General features: G+C 33.6%; 2 protein-coding genes across 3 annotated transcripts in view; both read right to left on the bottom strand.

Annotated features, from left to right (window-relative positions):
• Window positions 1-18,009, bottom strand: part of LOC126765048 (prolyl endopeptidase) — a 45,682-nt gene that overhangs the window by 10,292 nt on the left and 17,381 nt on the right. The window lies entirely within an intron of this gene.
• Window positions 6,406-7,764, bottom strand: LOC126765106 (uncharacterized). The gene is made up of 4 exons (XM_050482723.1): window positions 7,341-7,764; window positions 7,168-7,274; window positions 6,927-7,104; window positions 6,406-6,865 (listed from the first exon to the last, which is right to left on the bottom strand). Coding segments are annotated over exons 1-4 (366 nt in total). The 5' UTR covers window positions 7,342-7,764; the 3' UTR covers window positions 6,406-6,785.

The following is an 18,009-nucleotide window of genomic DNA, read 5'->3' as shown; positions in this document are numbered from 1 at the left end:
AATGGACCGGTCAAATAGCCTACACCGGGCATATTTACTTATATACTGGACATGGCGAATTCTAATGCTTGAAGGCTTCATGTTTTGATAAATAACGCTGAAAATGTTACTAGAATGGATCAACTAACATTCAGACGTATGATTACACGAACATATGTATCTACGATTATCAGAAATATTAAGATTTGAGCACGAAAATGAAGGTCACAATTTACAGCGTTTTCGAGCCCATTACGGTGCGTTATTTGTCATAACAAATATGTTTGAAAACGTTATGCATTGAACGACATTGCCTTGCAGAATTTCACCACTAATCCGCCTATTGTACACAATTGTGTACACCCCTATAACTCAACAAGCACATAAAAAATTGTTTTTTTTTTTTAGTAAAGTTTATATTACACTAGTTATGACATAATAAATAGCTCCTAAAAATAATTGGCATGTGTAGTTTGGGTTTGGGAGTTAATGGGTTAATAGTGACGCTCCTCAAAAAGTACAGCTCCTAAAAAAGAAACACGTAGACAATTTGCAAAAAGGCTTGTCTCCTGGCCATTGGCGAAATATGTATGTTGTGGCCATAAAAAACCAAAAATATATTAGTTAGTGGTAAGGCATCCCTTCAACGCGGAACATAATCTCTAATTTGTGAGGCAACGATGCCAGTAAATATTTAGACAAATAGGTTTTCGCACGAAATTTAAATTAAAAGGTCTTACCTCCTTTTGCTCACAGTAGTACTCTCATTTTTATGTGGAACTAGTTTTTTAGTTTATTTAACATTAACATTATGTAAAATTTTATTTATGTACGTTCAATTTAAATATATGTATAAACCATGAGAATATTAATACATCAGTAGTGAATGTGTTGTCCAAAAATTTTCACACCTATTTTTTGACAGATACTTTACTAATGTTAAAGAGAACCTCAAAGCATGTAGTAAATAGTAAACACCTACTTTGAAAGCCTAAAAAAGTTGATTTTTGGGAATTAAAAAAAAAACTACTGTCTGGATTATTTTGAAAATGTCAGGGTATATTTATACATGTTTCAAGAATCAACAGTGAAATTTGAATCGAAAAAAAATATAATAAATATTTTAGAGTTATTCGAAATCTCCGGCGGCGCTAAAAAAAGGTACTCCACCGCTGCAGTGATTCCGGATTAAACTTGAAGATATTCTTTATACAATGACCAACGTAAAAAATCGAATTCAACCCTGAATTAGATTTTTGAACAGAACATGATGATGATTCAAGATAATCGGATTATTTGTCTTCGGGTTATCACTGCAGTATTTTCGAAATATGTTGTTTAGAGAAAACCCATTTGAGATATTGATTTGAAATTTTACTACTTTATTTTCAAAGGTATAAACTACCAAAAAAATCAATTAATTCATTGACGTAGTTATAAGAGTACTGTATATTTAATTTTACGCTCCCATGCTGTTGTTTCTACGCTATTACAATATTTCAGTCTAATAAATATTTTCTCTAATAAACCTCTAAATTCTTCATTAAAATTTGTAAAAAAAAATATTTTTTTTGTCAATTCCAATAACGAACATATTTTAATGCATTTATTTTAAAATCAGTAACTTTTTTCTATAAACACAACAAAATATAACAACAAAAACATAAATTCCATTGATTTAACGTCAATAAAATTTTGGTGCAAAAACGAAAAGGAATTCAAATATGATTTATACAAAAAAGATAATATAATTTAACTTTGTGGGCCCTCCTTTAGCTTTAATTATTGCTTGTAAACGGCGATGCATGCTTTTTACTGGCACATTAGTCTCAGACTTTGTAATTTTGGCCCATTCAATTCCTATAGCGGCTTTTAAGATATCCTTGGGCGAAATATTGCGTTCTCAAATCTTTTTTTCTATCAAATCCCATATGTGCTCTATAGGATTAATGTCGGGTGATTGTGGTGGCGTTTGGAGTTGCTTGCAGTTATATAGAAGGCATTCACGGACTAGATACGACGTGTGTTTAGGGTCGTTAACTTGTTGAAAAAGAAATTGGCTGCTGTCAAGACCCAGTATTTTCACGCCTTGGACGCAAATTTTTCTTCAGAATATCCAGATAGATATATTTGTTCATTTTATGTTATAAACTCTAAATTACCCACGCCAGATGCAGCCATACACCCCCATACCATGATGTTTACCCCACCATGTTTCACTGTTAGAGTAAGAGCCCGTGACATCCAGACCTTCGTCATTTTAAAATTTATATACAGGGTTACCCACTCGAAGTGTTACCTATTCAAACGACTATAATTTTTTAGTTTGATAATATTTTTATTGATTCCAATGACAAAAATGTATGAAAATAATCAAAAATTTAGAATCCATTCACTTTAGCTCGATATGGCCACCTTTTGCCTTGACTATGGCCCTCAAACGGTCAAAAAACGAGTTGCATGCTGCACGAATGTGAGCTTGTGGTATTTTGGCCCATTCACGTACAATCGCTTTCTTGAGCGCATCCATACTGGTGTATTTTTTAGTCCGCACCTTGCTCTCTAAAATGGACCAGATGGAAAAGTCCATCGGATTTGCGTCTGGTGAATTCGAAAGCCATTGTGTCGACGAAATGAAGCGTGGAACATGATTTTTTAACCACTCTTGGTTAATTCTCGCTTTATGTGACGGCGCCGAGTCTTGTTGGAACGTCCATTCTTTCCGGCCGAAGTGTTTACGTGCCCACGGCTCTAAAGCACCTTCCAAAATATTTTCACGATAATAAGTCGCATTTACTTTGACACCAGGCTCGATGAAAACGACTGGAGAGCGCCCATCAGCGGTCACGGCAGCCCATACCATCACTTGCGATGGGAAATTACTTCGGGTGGCCATTCGTAGGCTTAAATTCTCGTACGTGCGTTCGGTCAAGTAAACACGGTCATTTTGAGAGTTTATGAATTGCTCAATAGGGAAATTCTTCTCATCAGAAAACACAATGTTCGGAAATTTGCCACGTTCGTGCAAGTGTAACAACTCCTTCGCTCTTTCGAGTCTAACTTTTTTTTGCAGCGGTGTAAGGCTGTGTCCTTTTTGGAACTTGTAAGGCTTGACCTTTAGCTCATTTTTCAACAGTCGTTGCATTGAACTTTGCGAAATTTTCAGCTCTTTAGCCATTTGATTGCCACTTCGACGTGGATTTCGTTCAAGTCGAGCCTTCACTTTTCGAATCATCTCAGGTGATGTTGCTGTTTTCTTATGACCACCTCCATGGCGTTTTGCGATGCTGCCAGTATCATTGTAACGATTTATAGTGCGATACACAAACATTTTGTTCACTTCGAGATGTTTTAGCTGACGAACAATTGCTGCTTGTGATTTTCCAGCCAAATATAAAGCAATCACACTATTACGTTTAAATTCCATCACGTATAACTTTTTTTATTGGTGTTTTTTCACACGACACAGACTAAAATGTTTTTGTACGCTTGTAACAATTGTTATTGGTGTAAATTTAAGCGCGCTGTCATTAATAGTGTGGTAGTTATAGCAGTTTGAATTTGGTAACACTTCGAGTGGGTAACCCTGTATGTTATTTGGGTGACTATTAGAAGATGTTTTCTCAGTTGCCAGACAGTTCCTACCTGGCCCAGACAAACATATTGGGTCCCTATACTAAGGGTATAGGTGCGAGCGCGAGGCAATATACAATCGTATAGGTGCGAATTTAATGGGTAAATTTAATGCGAAATTAAACTAAAAGAAGCGATTTATTTTTTTTGAAATTTACAAAATTATAAACATTCTTCATAGCATTCATCATTACTATTAATTTCGTAATTTTCTTCATACTCTTCATCACTGCTGCACCATATTTCTTCTGGTTCATTGTCAGTGTCATCTTCTTCGTTAGATTCTGTAAAAAAAAGTGAGTGTGCTTATGACCACACGACTGAAGTGAAACTTCTTTCGCTCTATCTATATGTATATATATATGAATGTGTGTGTACAAATTATACATGTATGCACATATACATATATTAATTTCCTACAAATATTTAAATTTATTTTATGTTTTCATTAGTAAATTAATATTTTTGCATAGATCTTTTATTTTTTTTCATTGTTTTATTCGTTATTTTCATTATTGGGTACATCAGTAATTACTGTGGTTGATTGTAAAACCGAGACAATAGGCTTATGATACGAGAAATACGATACATATATTACAAATTTTGACAGCTCATTTATAAGGCACAGAATTTTACGAGTTTAAGAATTTTATGAGGCATTTATGAGTTTGATGGAATACCCATATTGTAGGTCGGAATTCGCCTCGCAATTTTAACATTTTTTACAATTCTCTCACATATTCTAACCGAGAATATGAAGAGACAGAAATATATGTATTTACGGCATATGATGACATGGCATACTTACATATATGCCGAAGCAAAGAATAGGAAGAGACAGAAATACACTCCCAACGAAGAATTTCGTTTTGCTTTTCGTTTATATTTTATTTCATTTTGAACAGCGAAAAATGTGTACAAAACACACCTCTCGCACAGAGAACATAAACAAATTTTTTATGTTCTTGTCTCACATGCCCAAGAATATGAAGAGACATAAATATGTATGTGTAGGCATGCTCCTTATGATGCTCCCAACAACAGCATTGTGATATTTTCATGCTTCAATTTCTCTTTCAACTTGGGAATCGCAATGTATGCAAATATGTATGCTTTTGCGTTTTGCCGTCGGCAATTCAATATTGACATGTAAACATAATTATGATTTGAGTATAATTTTGTATGAATGCATGCATAGTAATATTTATAGTCAATTTTGACTTGCATATCTAATAATTTTATTTAATTTTTACATAATATACTATACTAATAAATATTTTTGTGTTATATTTAGGCTGTTCACGGTAAGGTGGTTATCGGGTTATGTGCTTATTAGATTAAAAATAACCTCTATGCTCCGTGAGCACCCTATGTTATATGGTTATTTGCTTACTTTTACACAAACAGCTGTTCATTGTTTACAATTTTAGTTCAATGAAATTCCTACTTATAAAATGCCTAAACAAAGTTTAAAAAGCAAAATAATCGATTTTAAAATAAGTTCTGCTATTCAGGAAATGGACTTTATTGAAGGTATGTGCTTATTAAATAATCCGAATTTTAAGGGTTCAAAAAATTCTTTGTATAAAATTTGCAGACATCTTGCGCCCTGAAGAGTGTCATAATGCAATGGATGAAGTACTAGATGAACTGCTAGAGGACATAACTTTAATCATCTGTAGTAGACGGGGGGATGAACTACATGTTCCAAAATCTATTCATTGGCGAGAAAATGTTCTGTGTTGCTTTGACGATGGAAGATTTTTACAAATGCTGCGCGTCAGCAAATGACAATTCGCTCATCTCCTAGAAATATTTTCTAATGATATGCACTTTACTAATTCAAGTTTACAAATACCTGTAGATTTGCAACTCGCAATCGTATTGCTCCGATTAGGTTCATCGGGTGAAAGTGCTTCTATACGTAAAATCGCTACAACTTTTGGTGTGGGAGATGGAGGTACATTGACCAATATCACCAAAAGAGTTTTTTCGGCAATTTTGAATAAACTACCCGAATTCATTCATTGGCCTGCACCGGCAGAGCGCCGGGAACTTGTTTTCCAAACATTCTGCGAATTACCATATTGCATTGGTTACATTGACGGTAGCGAGATTAAACTGGCCGAAAAGCTGAATAAAAATCATGAGGTGTATTTTTCTCGGCAACGAATATACTCTATCAAATTGCAAGTCGTATGTGACCATAAGTTACGCATATTACATGCAGAAGTGGGCAATCCCGGAAGCTACCACGATTCTAAAGTATTTAGGAAATCTCATATTGGAAGAAACACAACTAGCTTATTTAGTGGAGAAGAGTGGATTGCAGGGGATTCTGCGTATAAGTTGACAAAACATTTAATAACACCATACCGAAGCAATTCTTCTTTAGCAGACTCTGAAAGACAAGCTAAATTCAACAAAATACATAGCCAGTATCGTGTTAGAGTCGAAAATTGTTTCGGTATTCTTAAAGAAAAGTTTTGTAGTTTGAAACAAATGCGGATAAAAATAAAAGACCGTGAAAGTCAAACATTTTTTAATAAATGGGTACTTGTCTGCTGTGTCCTGCACAACATACTCTTGGAAGGACGAGATTCTTCACACTTTGAAAGGCAAAGTGTCGAAGCCCATGGATGCCAATATGATGGAGATGCTATTGTTGCACCTACCCCCGAACTAAAAAGACAAGCACTATACAATTTAATTTTTCAATAAAAATTCATATTTTTGTTTTAATAACAAGTAAGAAAAGTATTTATTTGTTTATTGGTTGTTTATTTTATTATTTTTATACTTCATTTCAATTTCTAATTTCCTTATTCTTTCATTCTGCTCCAACTCCATTTTTTTGAGTTCGAAATCGTTTTCGATCTTCGTCTTTTCATTTTCAAGTTTGTTTGCTTCAACTTGCTTCATCCAATTGAATTTTTCTGTTTCAAATTGAAGCTGTTTTTCCCGAAAGCTCATTCTTTCAGCTTCTAATGTTGCCAGTTTGTCAATGGCAGTGTTTTGATGTTTGGCCTTAATTTTTTTTACAAACGGGCTGGCCGCAGATGAGCCAGATGCCAATAGAGATGTGTCATTTTCTTCCTCCGCTTCGGGTTCGGGCTCTTCCAAATCATGCACAACATTTTCTATAGAGTCGAGTTCCATTGCAGAGGAACTCATTACCACCACCTCAGCTTCCCTCTCCGTAGCAAAATGTCCGCTAATTGTTTGTAATGCGGACAACTTTTAAGCACTTTATCTGTAATAAAGCAAATCAATTTAATTCCAAAGTTGATATTAAAATATATATAAAAATCTACCCATCACAGTCAGCTCCACATCGCCATCCTCTACTCCAGCGCCCGTGGAATTTAGCCAGTGTTCTGCCGATTTCATTTGGCTTTTTAAATAGCGAATCTTACATTTTAAGATGTTCCACGTTGCTTCAATTTTTGTCACTGCAAGCAACTTACTATAATAAATTTTCGCTGTTGGTTTCTGAAATTAAAGGAGATGTGATTAAATTAAAATACATAAATAACTAATGTGTCGAAAACTAACCTCGACGTTTCGGTGATCCTGCATATAGGACAGCACGGCTTTGATTTCGGCTTCCGTCCATTTTTTCACCTCCGTTTCTCGCCGGCGCTTTCGTATTTCTGTAGACACTAAAATTATAGTATAACTAAATGACAAAATTGTATATTTGTTTTGCACTTTATCGTTTTACTTACTTTGATGATTTTTGTTGATTTTCGTTGATTTTTGCAGATTTTTGATTAATTTTGATGCTTTTGGATGCTTTTTATTCTGATTTTAATTTGCTGATTGTAAACAAAAAACAGCTGTTAATAGCAGATTTTCTAATAAGAAAATTTAAATGGAAATGCCATTCGCTTAGTTTTATTTATTTTTTGTGCTGCCATTTAGTAAAATTGCAACGACTTTCTAACACTGGAAATAAGCAAATAACCACATAATCTGTAAACAAGGGCCTAGGTTGGTCAACTTTGGTTATTTTGTCATACCGCATTTTGTTGTTGTTCACTTAATCACATAACCACATAACCCGATAACCAGCTTAACGTGAACAGCCTAATTATATTTCTTACTAATAGATATTAAATTGATCACAACAATATATACAAGGCATTTATGAGTTTGATGGAATACCCTTATTGTAGGTCGGAATTCGCCTCGCAATTTTAACATTTTTTACAATTCTCTCACATATTCTAACCGAGAATATGAAGAGACAGAAATATATGTATTTACGGCATATGATGACATGGCATATATGCCGAAGCAGAGAATAGGCAGAGACAGAAATACACTCCCAACGAAGAATTTCGTTTATATTTATTTCATTTTGAACAGCGAAAAATGTGTACAAAACACACCTCCCGCACAGAGAACATAAACAAATTTTTTATGCATGTATGTGCATCTTCTATCATATTAATCTTATGTCTCTGCACATGCTCATATCATAATCTTATTATGTATACGCATGTGCGCATTCAGAAATTTAAATCATGATTTTATAACTTATCAATATACATAATGTATTACATGCGCGCGCATTTTCATATGAGCATTATTCCAAATGGTGGATATATAATTAGCACGTCGAAATTGTTGGAATAGCTCCGATTTACAGAGTGGCAGACTGTTCCCATCAAAATTGCGTATTTTTTTCACTGAAACGCTTCATTAACATCGCGGACCGTATAATTATTAATAAACAATTGAAGAAATGTAAGTAGTGGTGAATAAGATTTATATAAATCAAATAAAATTGTTGAGTTTTTCCAAACTCGCCATTGAAACTTTGCTATTTGTAAATCAAGTAATTATTCAACAGTTCCTTCAGATTCTCATTTTCAATTTGGAATGATGATATTTTGCAGTTAAATATTGACACCCGCTTCTTCCACTTCGGCCACGCTCACATTTTCCTGCGAGGTTGAAGGTTGATGTTCTATAGCTAGTGAAAGCTACGAAAATCTATAGCAATGTTTGTGCAGCGCAAACGTAAAATGTAGTAGTATTGAGGCGTGCGCACCACTGCTGTAGATGCTATGTCCCTTAGTGAAGACTGTAAATAAGATGGTTGTAAAACCAGGTAAACACGATAGGTGAGAGTATGATATATACTTACTTCATTTTCTGTTTGGTATGCTGTCTCTGTTTGATGTGGTGTCACTGTTTCAACGGATTTTTTTGAACGGTTCGATTCAGAGATAAAATATTTTTTCATTAATTCTGTAAATGATTTGTAGCACTCCCTGTGATAAACACCATCCGTATATTCACTAGGCAAAATAATGTCCTTATATTTTAAATTATGTAATTTTCGTAATCTTAGAATTAATTCACATTTTTTTAAAGTCTCTTCCCAAAAAATGTTGTTTTTCCATACTTTTCTTACACACAAAACAATTTTATGCCCTTTCCGTGATTATAATGCTTTAATAAAACTTTATATATTAAAAGCGTCACCACAAATAGCCAAGTGTGTACTATACTGATACAAAATAACTATAACCCAAAATAACAAACATCTACCGCACAATAACGAGAAGCTTCGCGCGAGTTAAGGAACATATTCCTTATAATAGTAACAAACAGAATGCACCAAAACAACATTGAGTGGGAACAATTTAAATGCACCATCACTACAACAAACAATCCTAAACAAACAAGTATCAAAACAACCCTGAGTTTGAATACCACAACAACCTTATCTTAAAACAAAGCAAATGTTTTTAAGCAAATAATATATATGTATGTAATCAAACCTAAACAAATAATACAATCTGTATTTAAACAAACTATCAACTAGTAATAAGTAAACATACTAGTTAGTAGAAATAGAAGTGAGAACCATGTAATAAGTTATAAATAAAAAGTACACATTTCGGTGCTGCTCAAAATATATTCTTTTGACTCTTTTTTACTCTATGTAAAAAATAACTCGCGCAGTGAAGACCTAACGCGCTATCTCTCTCGCACCTATACGATTGTATATTGCCTCGCGCTCGCACCTATACCCTTGGTATAGGGACCCAATATGTTTGTCTGGGCCAGGTAGGAACTGTCGAAACTGTCTGGCAACTGAGAAAACATCTTCTAATAGTCACCCAAATAACATATATAAATTTTACTTTTATACTATAACGAAAGTAGAATTAAAATTTATTAAAGCAATCCCTTGCCAGACACCCTAAAACCATAAAAAGTGTCTGGCAATGAATAAGATGGTTTGTAATGTTATTCCGAATAACATATTAAAAAATTATGCTTTATAAAATAACGAAAGTTGGCTGTTATTTTATGCACCTGTCCCACCCGCTACCTCCCAAAGCCACGATGACTCGAATTTCACATTTTGCCATCGTTCTTACCTATGTTCAAAGCATACTTCAACAAACTTTCAGCTTTTATAAAATGACGAAGGTCTGGATGTCACGGGCTCTTAGACTATGTAGGTATTAAGTTATTTTCTTGCATCTCTGCATTGGCACGCCTACACACTTTATTACTCCATCCGACCCCAAAATTTTGAATTTTGATTCGTCAATGAATACAACATTCTGATTTATCAAGATGTTCTTTAGCAAATTTTAATATTTTTTTCTTATTTGTTTTTATGGAATGGATTTCGTCACGCAGTTCGTCCGTAATAACCAGCTTTGTGCAGCACATTTCTCACAGTTTGAGGACTTACATTTTTTTGAAATTCGACGTTTATATTATTTGTAATCTTTACTGCTGAAATACGAGGATTTCGCTTGACTGCAGTGATGACATTGCGTTCTTCGCAGGGCGTTAAAACTTTAGGTCTACCGGAACTATGTTTTATATTTAGATCTCCGTTATTTGTATACTATTTGAAAATGTTATAAACACTTGAATGTCGTTTCCCCACTATTGTTCCAATTTCCCGTTGAGTTTTCTTTTCCAAATATAATTTTAATATTAATTTTCTTTCTTTGAGCGAAATTTGTAAACCGCGGCCCATTTTTTTTATTTCGACAAATAAATACGCTAAACGTTTATAGTTTTACACTTTTACACTTGGTTATGTGTAGTTTTCTGTCCAGCTTAAACAAATAACTGAAAAAAATTAACCAAACGCAACAAAAACCAAAACAACATGACACGATGAACGAAGTTTACTTAAACTATTTTGAGTACTTTTTGGCTGCTTTTTTAATTCACAGCGTCTAAGTGGCGCCACAAGACAGACAACGGCACACCTATAACTCAGTAACGTTCAGCATAATGCAGTTCTTAGAATGTACATAACGGTGTTTTTAAAACTTTTGTTGAAATTAGTTGTTTCAACGATTTTTGCTCTAAATTGTTACTGTACCTAAACTTTATTGATTCACTGTATGTGGTTCAACATCGCGCAGCTATTTTACATGTATTCTAAAAATTTTAAATGCGCCAGGAAAATAGATGCCCCTTTATTAATTCAATAACATAAATAAAATTAAGAGAATATGACAACACCATATGAGTGGTAAAGATAAATAAATTGTAAATGTAAATATTTTTTATTATGAAACTATGGCAAATTAAAAAAAAACTAAAACTTTATTTCGTCAAGGTATATATATCCGAAATTCTTTATTCGCATTGATTTAAGAATTTTCGTTGTTGTAGGGGCAGAAAACATTCCTGAAGTGATTTCGAGGCATGGTACCGAGGACCGTCAAGTCCTTGGCCGGATAAAAATTCGGGACCGTTCCGGTTACATAGAACCGACTGTCGTGAAAAGTTTTGTCTATGGTCATAGTTACTATGATTTTTATATTTATATTTATAATTGTGTTATTTTAAACTTTTCAATACAATAAAACTTTATTTATGAATCATGACTAAAACGTTATAGGCTCTATAAAAATCCACTGGGCTTAGCTAGAAGACTCAAACGATTCCCCGTTTAACTTCAGCACTGATTGCGCAACACCGGCGAGGAACTTGGCATCCAACTGGAATGAATTATCAAATTCTTTGAGTTTATTTTGAGTTATATTTTCGAATATTTAAAAAAAAATTTTTGAAATTCATAGCTTCATCAGAAATATAATTAAATGAATTTTTGTAGGTAAAATGATTTTACCGTTAAAACAGCTGCCAGAAGATTCTTTAGCGCACTTCAAACCATTTTTGTAATTATCATGCTTATTGTAATTGAATATCGCAAGTTAAATTCTTTCTTCGTGACTGAGCCTTTTGGTCGTGAATGACGTCTTTTGAATGCCTCGGTAGCTCGCAGTGATACTTTGTCACGCTTTTGCTGAAGCTATGATTACGCTGTTTCTGTCATTCTGCTCATAGATATCCTGTTACGATTTTCGTGGAAACGTGCCTTGCTTCCTCAGCTGTTTCAGACGTTCTTTTTTTCCTTTACTTTCTTAGACTTGGACGTTATTCTACCAATGGATGATTTTCTTAGTGACATTTTTATTAATTACAATGATTCTGTAAAATAAGATATATGTATATATGAAGAATAATAACATTATACAGATAGAGTACATTCGCGACAGTATTACTTACCTGTAAAACTTTAATATGCTTAGTGATATATGTACTTTAATAGGCCTGATATATTTTATTGTACTTTAATATGTTTTAATATCGTTCATTACACTTCAATATCATTCATTACTTAAATATATTTAATTAAATGATATAGAGTAATAAAAGCAATAGCATATCAGCTGTAAAATTCAAAATATTTACTTATAATTTTTGTAATTCTCCGATCGCCACCAAACTTCACAAGAACACTCGTTGGGCCATCTTTCAAAAATTTCATTGGAATTAGTCCAGTCGTTTCGGAGTTTCGAAGCAACATACATAAAAATTTATAATTTATATATGTGTAAATAAATACCAATGTCAGCCGTTTCCGTAGTCACTGCGAACCAGATGGCATCAGCGCAATTTGTTATTATTAATTGTTTGCTGTGACCATTTTACTCATTGTTCTTTCAAAAAAATGCTCAAAACACTAAAAATCAAAAGAATTTATAAAATTGTACACAACACGTTTATCAGAGATAATTTGAATGAAATATTACCAAAATGGTACCCACGTCGGTTATAGGAATTGCTTTTGTATGAAAATAATAATGGCAAGTAAGGGAGGGCTAAGGTCGGGTACAACCGAAGATTTTATACTCTTGCACTTTGCAAGAATCAAAGCCAGGGAAATACTTTAAGGTGTAAGACCAATCATATAGAGTAAAATCAGCCGGTTGTTCGAAAATCCTGATATTAGTTATATAGCGGCAAAGTCAAGTTTTCGCTAAAATTTATCGATTTAAGGCATAAAGATTCACTGTTATGAGTAAAACGCGATCTCTTATTCTCATTGGGATAACTCACATATTTTCGATCTAAAGTCAGATGTAGGTACCGGGGTTTAAATATTCGGGACCTGGGGGATTGAACAGTTGTTATTAGAGTGAGAGCGCGGGATTATCCTTCGATTTCATTCATTTTCACACTGTCGGCAAAAGTTCTTATAAGATTTGAACTCAGTAAATTTGGTTGTTCTACTTTAAGCGGTTTCGGAGATATGTACATTAAACTTGTTAGAGGGCGGGCCACGCATACTTTAAAAAAAAATTCCACAGGTGTCCCTTGCAGCGGCGATCCTCTATACCAAATTACAGTTTTATACCTGTATTTAGTATTTAGTTATGGCACTTTATATGTTTTCGGTTAATTGCGATTTGTGCGCGTGGCAGTGGTCTGGTTACGCGCATCTACGAACTCGAATTTTTTTGTTGTACTAAGGAACCCACATACAAAGTTTCATCGAGATATTTCAATTTTTACTCAAGTTACAGCTTTCACGGACAAAACTATAATACTCTATAGCAACTGGTTGCAAGAGTATAAAAACATTGTGTTCATGAAATGTGTAGCCTGCGTTGGGTGCTATAACAGAAAGAAATGTCAAGTTAAAGAACATGAAAAATTATTAATTAACTATCAATTGCATCGTTTCTGTAAAATTACAATTAGTTTGAACACATTGATGCATCAATAGACAAGTTAAATTCCTAAAACAAAAAGTGTGACAAATAGAAAGAATTAGCTGCAGATAGATTTTTAATTGATCATTGATACCGTCGATAACCTGCTTTATCATAAGTAAACTGCTTTACCGACATCGATACGGAAAGAGTTTTCGATCGAAATTTTTCAAATAGTTAAGTTATGATGAACTATTCATGTAATGTCGAATTTAAACTGAACTACAAAATGGTTACATTGGAAAAGCTTATGGGCTACATTTTACAAGTGAATGGAGGGTGGAGTGGTAGAGGAAATAAGTGTTGAGTTAAGAATTAAGTGTTGTAAAGCGTAAAGAATAAGATAATAAGATGTGTGGAATATTTAAACATAACACCTCCACCCTCAAAAAATTTGCGTCAAATTCTTAACATAACTATTTAATTAATTTTTTCATAGGTTCCCTAATTTATAACCGCTTTAAACATTCATAAATATAATTTTATTTTTTTTAATTCGGGTTGGAATTTGTACATGCACTATAATTGCGTTTTATTAATATTATTCTTCTTTTATTTGATGTTTCGACCACATAGTTACCTTTATGTTCATATTTATTTAATTGTTTGTTTTTAGGTTTATTTCTTAAAATTCTCTCTTAATTACTACATTATCCAACAGATTTGACTCATGGTGTCTTTTTTGGTTAAATTCTGAATTATCATTTTTAATTATAAAATCAATGGGCCTCATTTTTGTTGTTGAATATATTGTGTTATTATAGGAGTTAAAAGTTAAAGATTGCGGTTTTGCAGTCCTCATTCTTTATGCATCTACTTAAATTATTGGCTACTATATTATCTTTACCGTTTATATAGGTAATATCAAAATCGTACTCGTTAAGAAAAAATTTTCCCCTTTGCAGTTTCATGTCAGGTTCTTTGAGATTGTTTAACCACGTCAAAGGTTTGTGATTGGTTTGACTTAAAAATTTACGACCGTACAGAAAGGTTCGAAAGTGTTTTACTAACCAAACTACAGCAATCAAATATTTTTCTATAGTCGAATTTCGAAATTCGTGGTCAGCTAAATTGGATGGCCGCTTTGGCTTAGAACTGATAGCAAACTGAGATGCATCAGTTGTTAGTAGGTATAATTTTTTTATTGAAATCTGATGGTTGTAAAACCGGCTCATTTGTAATTAACTTTTTTAATGTTTCAAAATAGTTTAAAAATTCACATCTTTATTGTTAACAGCGCAATTTGTTTTTTAAATACCGGACCACTGGAAGGTTGCCTACCTTTGCATAATCACGTATAAATTTCCGATAATATCCCGTAATGCCCAGAAATTGTTTAATTTCGTTAAAGTTTCGTTGTAAATCCTGCAAAATGCCACTTTTCGCCTTGAACTTTCAAATTTGATTCTCTTAATTTGTTTTTTTTAATTTTCCTTATGGAGTCAACATGTTCAAAAAAGAAATAGTAGAAAAAAATAAAACATCGTCCAGGTATAAGACACATATTTTATTAATGTAGTATTTTAAAACATGATTTATGAGCCTTTGAAACGTCGCGGAAGCTGCTTGTGCGTACGATTAAACTCGTAGTGGCCACTTGCCGTCGAAAATACCGTTTTTTATCTACTTCAGCACGATGCACAACCAGGTAACTATAAAGTTTGGTTTAAATAGGCTGGTAAATCTTAGTTCTAATCCTATGTTGTATAACACTAGAAAACGGGAAATTGCATTGCATTCTTCATAAGAATTCTCGGTAATTGTTCAGTGACTTTTTTAATGTCGTTAAAATCGACAAATTGATTTTCTTTCCGAAAATCTTAAAAAAGCGGTACGTTGTACTGTATGTTTTTTGAGGCATTTCCGTTTAGGAGTTTAATATTGAAAGTTGTCTCCATTCCGGATTACAAAGTCTAGGATTTATTATGCCAAATTCAGCACCAGTATCTAATAAATTTTAGTTTTTCAATCTCGTGTTTATGACCATATAGGGTAACAAATTTTGTTTATTTTCGTTCAATCCGCTCAAGTGCAGGTTCTCTATGAGAAGACTTGGTGTTATTATGAAGTTGTTTGTAAGGTCTAGTTGTATGCAGGGGCGGATCCAGAGTAGAATAGGGAACTATACTTGCAACTCAAAGTCTTTTCCTTTGCGGAGTGTCACATATGATGGAAATAATGTATAACTTTTAACTTTTTAACCGTGGACACGCGCCACGATTGTATTGTGTGCTATGATTTTGTGTTCTGTGAATCTGGTGTGGTGTTGAAAAGATCGGTTGTTTGTGATTTTATCCCGATTGTTTAAGAAATTGAAACTTACCATGATTATTGCTGAAATCTTCCCGTATTTTTATAATTTATACATGGGTTTACGGCTTTCAAAAAATCGATTTTTTTTGTGTCTAATTAAATTCTACAATACCTCTAGAATATTGTCCTAAAACGAACTCGAAACTGTGTTTTTGTTAGTTGTCAAGATATCTCGAGAGCTACTCAACCGATCTTCATGAAATTTTAGACAGGTCTTTGAGATACAATTCTTAAAGACTTTGCGAAGAATTAAAAAAAAAAATGTCGCGAAACGCAACAAGGTGTTATAGACCGAAGTGCAGAAATCATGGCAGAGCATACTACTGGAAAGATGCCAGAGTCTCGTAGATTCTATGAAGAAGCGTTATAATGCAGCAAAAATCATGGCCATGCTACCAAGTACTAAGATCTCGTATAGACGAAACATGCAAAAAACCTTCAGAATTAAAAAAAAAAAAATTTTTAATACTTTACTCCTATTTTACTGCTTCCACTAATTTTCATACATAAACACATATTTGTAAATAAACATATCTTGAACATATTCAAATCAAAATATTTTTAGTAATAAACATAGCCTGGAATATACATATGATCCACTTTTGTATTTCAATGGATATTAAAATTGTTTGGCATTTTGAATAACTCACAAATAATGGGTTGTCAAAAAAGTCTTGCGGTATTCTTTATTGAATTTTAAATGAGTTTTTGATGACTCATGCCCAGCTCTTGACCGATGCTACGGCTGCTACTATGTCGGTCTCTTTCTACCAATTCAGCGATTTTATGGCAATTTTCGACGACAGGCCTTCCGGAGCGTGGCGCGTCTTCGACCACCTCTACACTAGAACGAAAACGTTGAAACCATCGTTGGACGGTGGAAATGGAAACTGTATCGGGTCCATAAACTGCACAAATTTTATTGGCGGCTTGATTTTTGCCTTTATCGTAGTAGTACTGTAAAATATGCCGTATTTTCTCTTTATTTTGCTCCATGTTTGCGACGCTATAACTCACGAACGACTTAAAAGAAACGACAATCAATCAAACACGTGTTAACAGCAAGACTTTTTTGACAACCTAATATGTAAAACTCTAACACCCACTCCTATTTCACTGCTCGCAGCTGTATGTATGTTATTTCTTTTGTTCACTTTTTTTTAACCGAACAATTGCGTATCTTAACAGTTGTATATAGCACTTGAATTTTTTATATTGTTTTACTTTCAATTCGCATCTAACGGTTTGTATCAGTTATTATATTGTTTGTTCTGTTCACTTTCACTTTTTGTTTCAAATGTACTCTTGTGCGTGCTAACGGTTGTTCGTATAACTTCTTATTTCTTGTTCTTTTATTGGCATTAAGGTGTACTTTTGTTTTAATTATGTTTTAATTTTTTAACCATTTCAATGTACATAACTCTTTTAACTTTCAAACACACAGTCACCGACTAAACCTCGTACTGAGCAGTTGAGTTAGCATCTTTCTCTGAGTTTATAGCTATTCATATAGCTCTCTTTTGGTGTTCTTTTTTTTTGCACTACGGTCTGCTTACTTAAGTAACGCGATTAATACTTATTTAAAGTGAGAAATATAATCCAATACTTATATCAGTGTATTATAATTTTTCCACTATGCCCCCGGCGGGCTTCCAGTTCGGGGACAACAGGTTTGCTGCGCAGGCCCAAGGTCCCCAACCAAAACGTAAAAAATCGTATCAAAAACTGCAAGATGCTTTTCCTGACTTACCGCCAATAAAAAGTGATGACCCAAAGTATATTGTGATTAAATCCGACGAGAATTCTACACCCCTTTCGAAGGTTTCCTGTTTTCGTGTTTACAATGCCTTACTTACCGTGAGCAAAGATATAAACAAAATTAGTGAATTACGCGACGGCAGCCTATTACTGCTAGTGAAAAATAAGCAAGTAGCAGAAAAGTTTATAAAAACGAAATGTCTTTTCAACATTGGCGCTGTTAGCGCTAGCTATCATCAACATCTTAATTGTAACAAAGGCACCATTT

The sequence above is a fragment of the Bactrocera neohumeralis genome, unplaced genomic scaffold (genome assembly GCF_024586455.1).
Source record: "Bactrocera neohumeralis isolate Rockhampton unplaced genomic scaffold, APGP_CSIRO_Bneo_wtdbg2-racon-allhic-juicebox.fasta_v2 cluster10, whole genome shotgun sequence".
Classification (NCBI taxonomy): domain Eukaryota; kingdom Metazoa; phylum Arthropoda; class Insecta; order Diptera; family Tephritidae; genus Bactrocera; species Bactrocera neohumeralis.
Note: the sequence above shows the minus strand (reverse complement) of the source record. Positions and strands in the feature narration are given on the sequence as shown.

Coding starts and splice junctions, on each gene's coding strand:
- LOC126765106 (XM_050482723.1), bottom strand. Junction 7,105..7,167: donor AGGATCACCGAAACGTCGAG/GTTAGTTTTCGA, acceptor CTTTAATTTCAG/AAACCAACAGCGAAAATTTA. Junction 6,866..6,926: donor TGTGGAGCTGACTGTGATGG/GTAGATTTTTAT, acceptor GCTTTATTACAG/ATAAAGTGCTTAAAAGTTGT.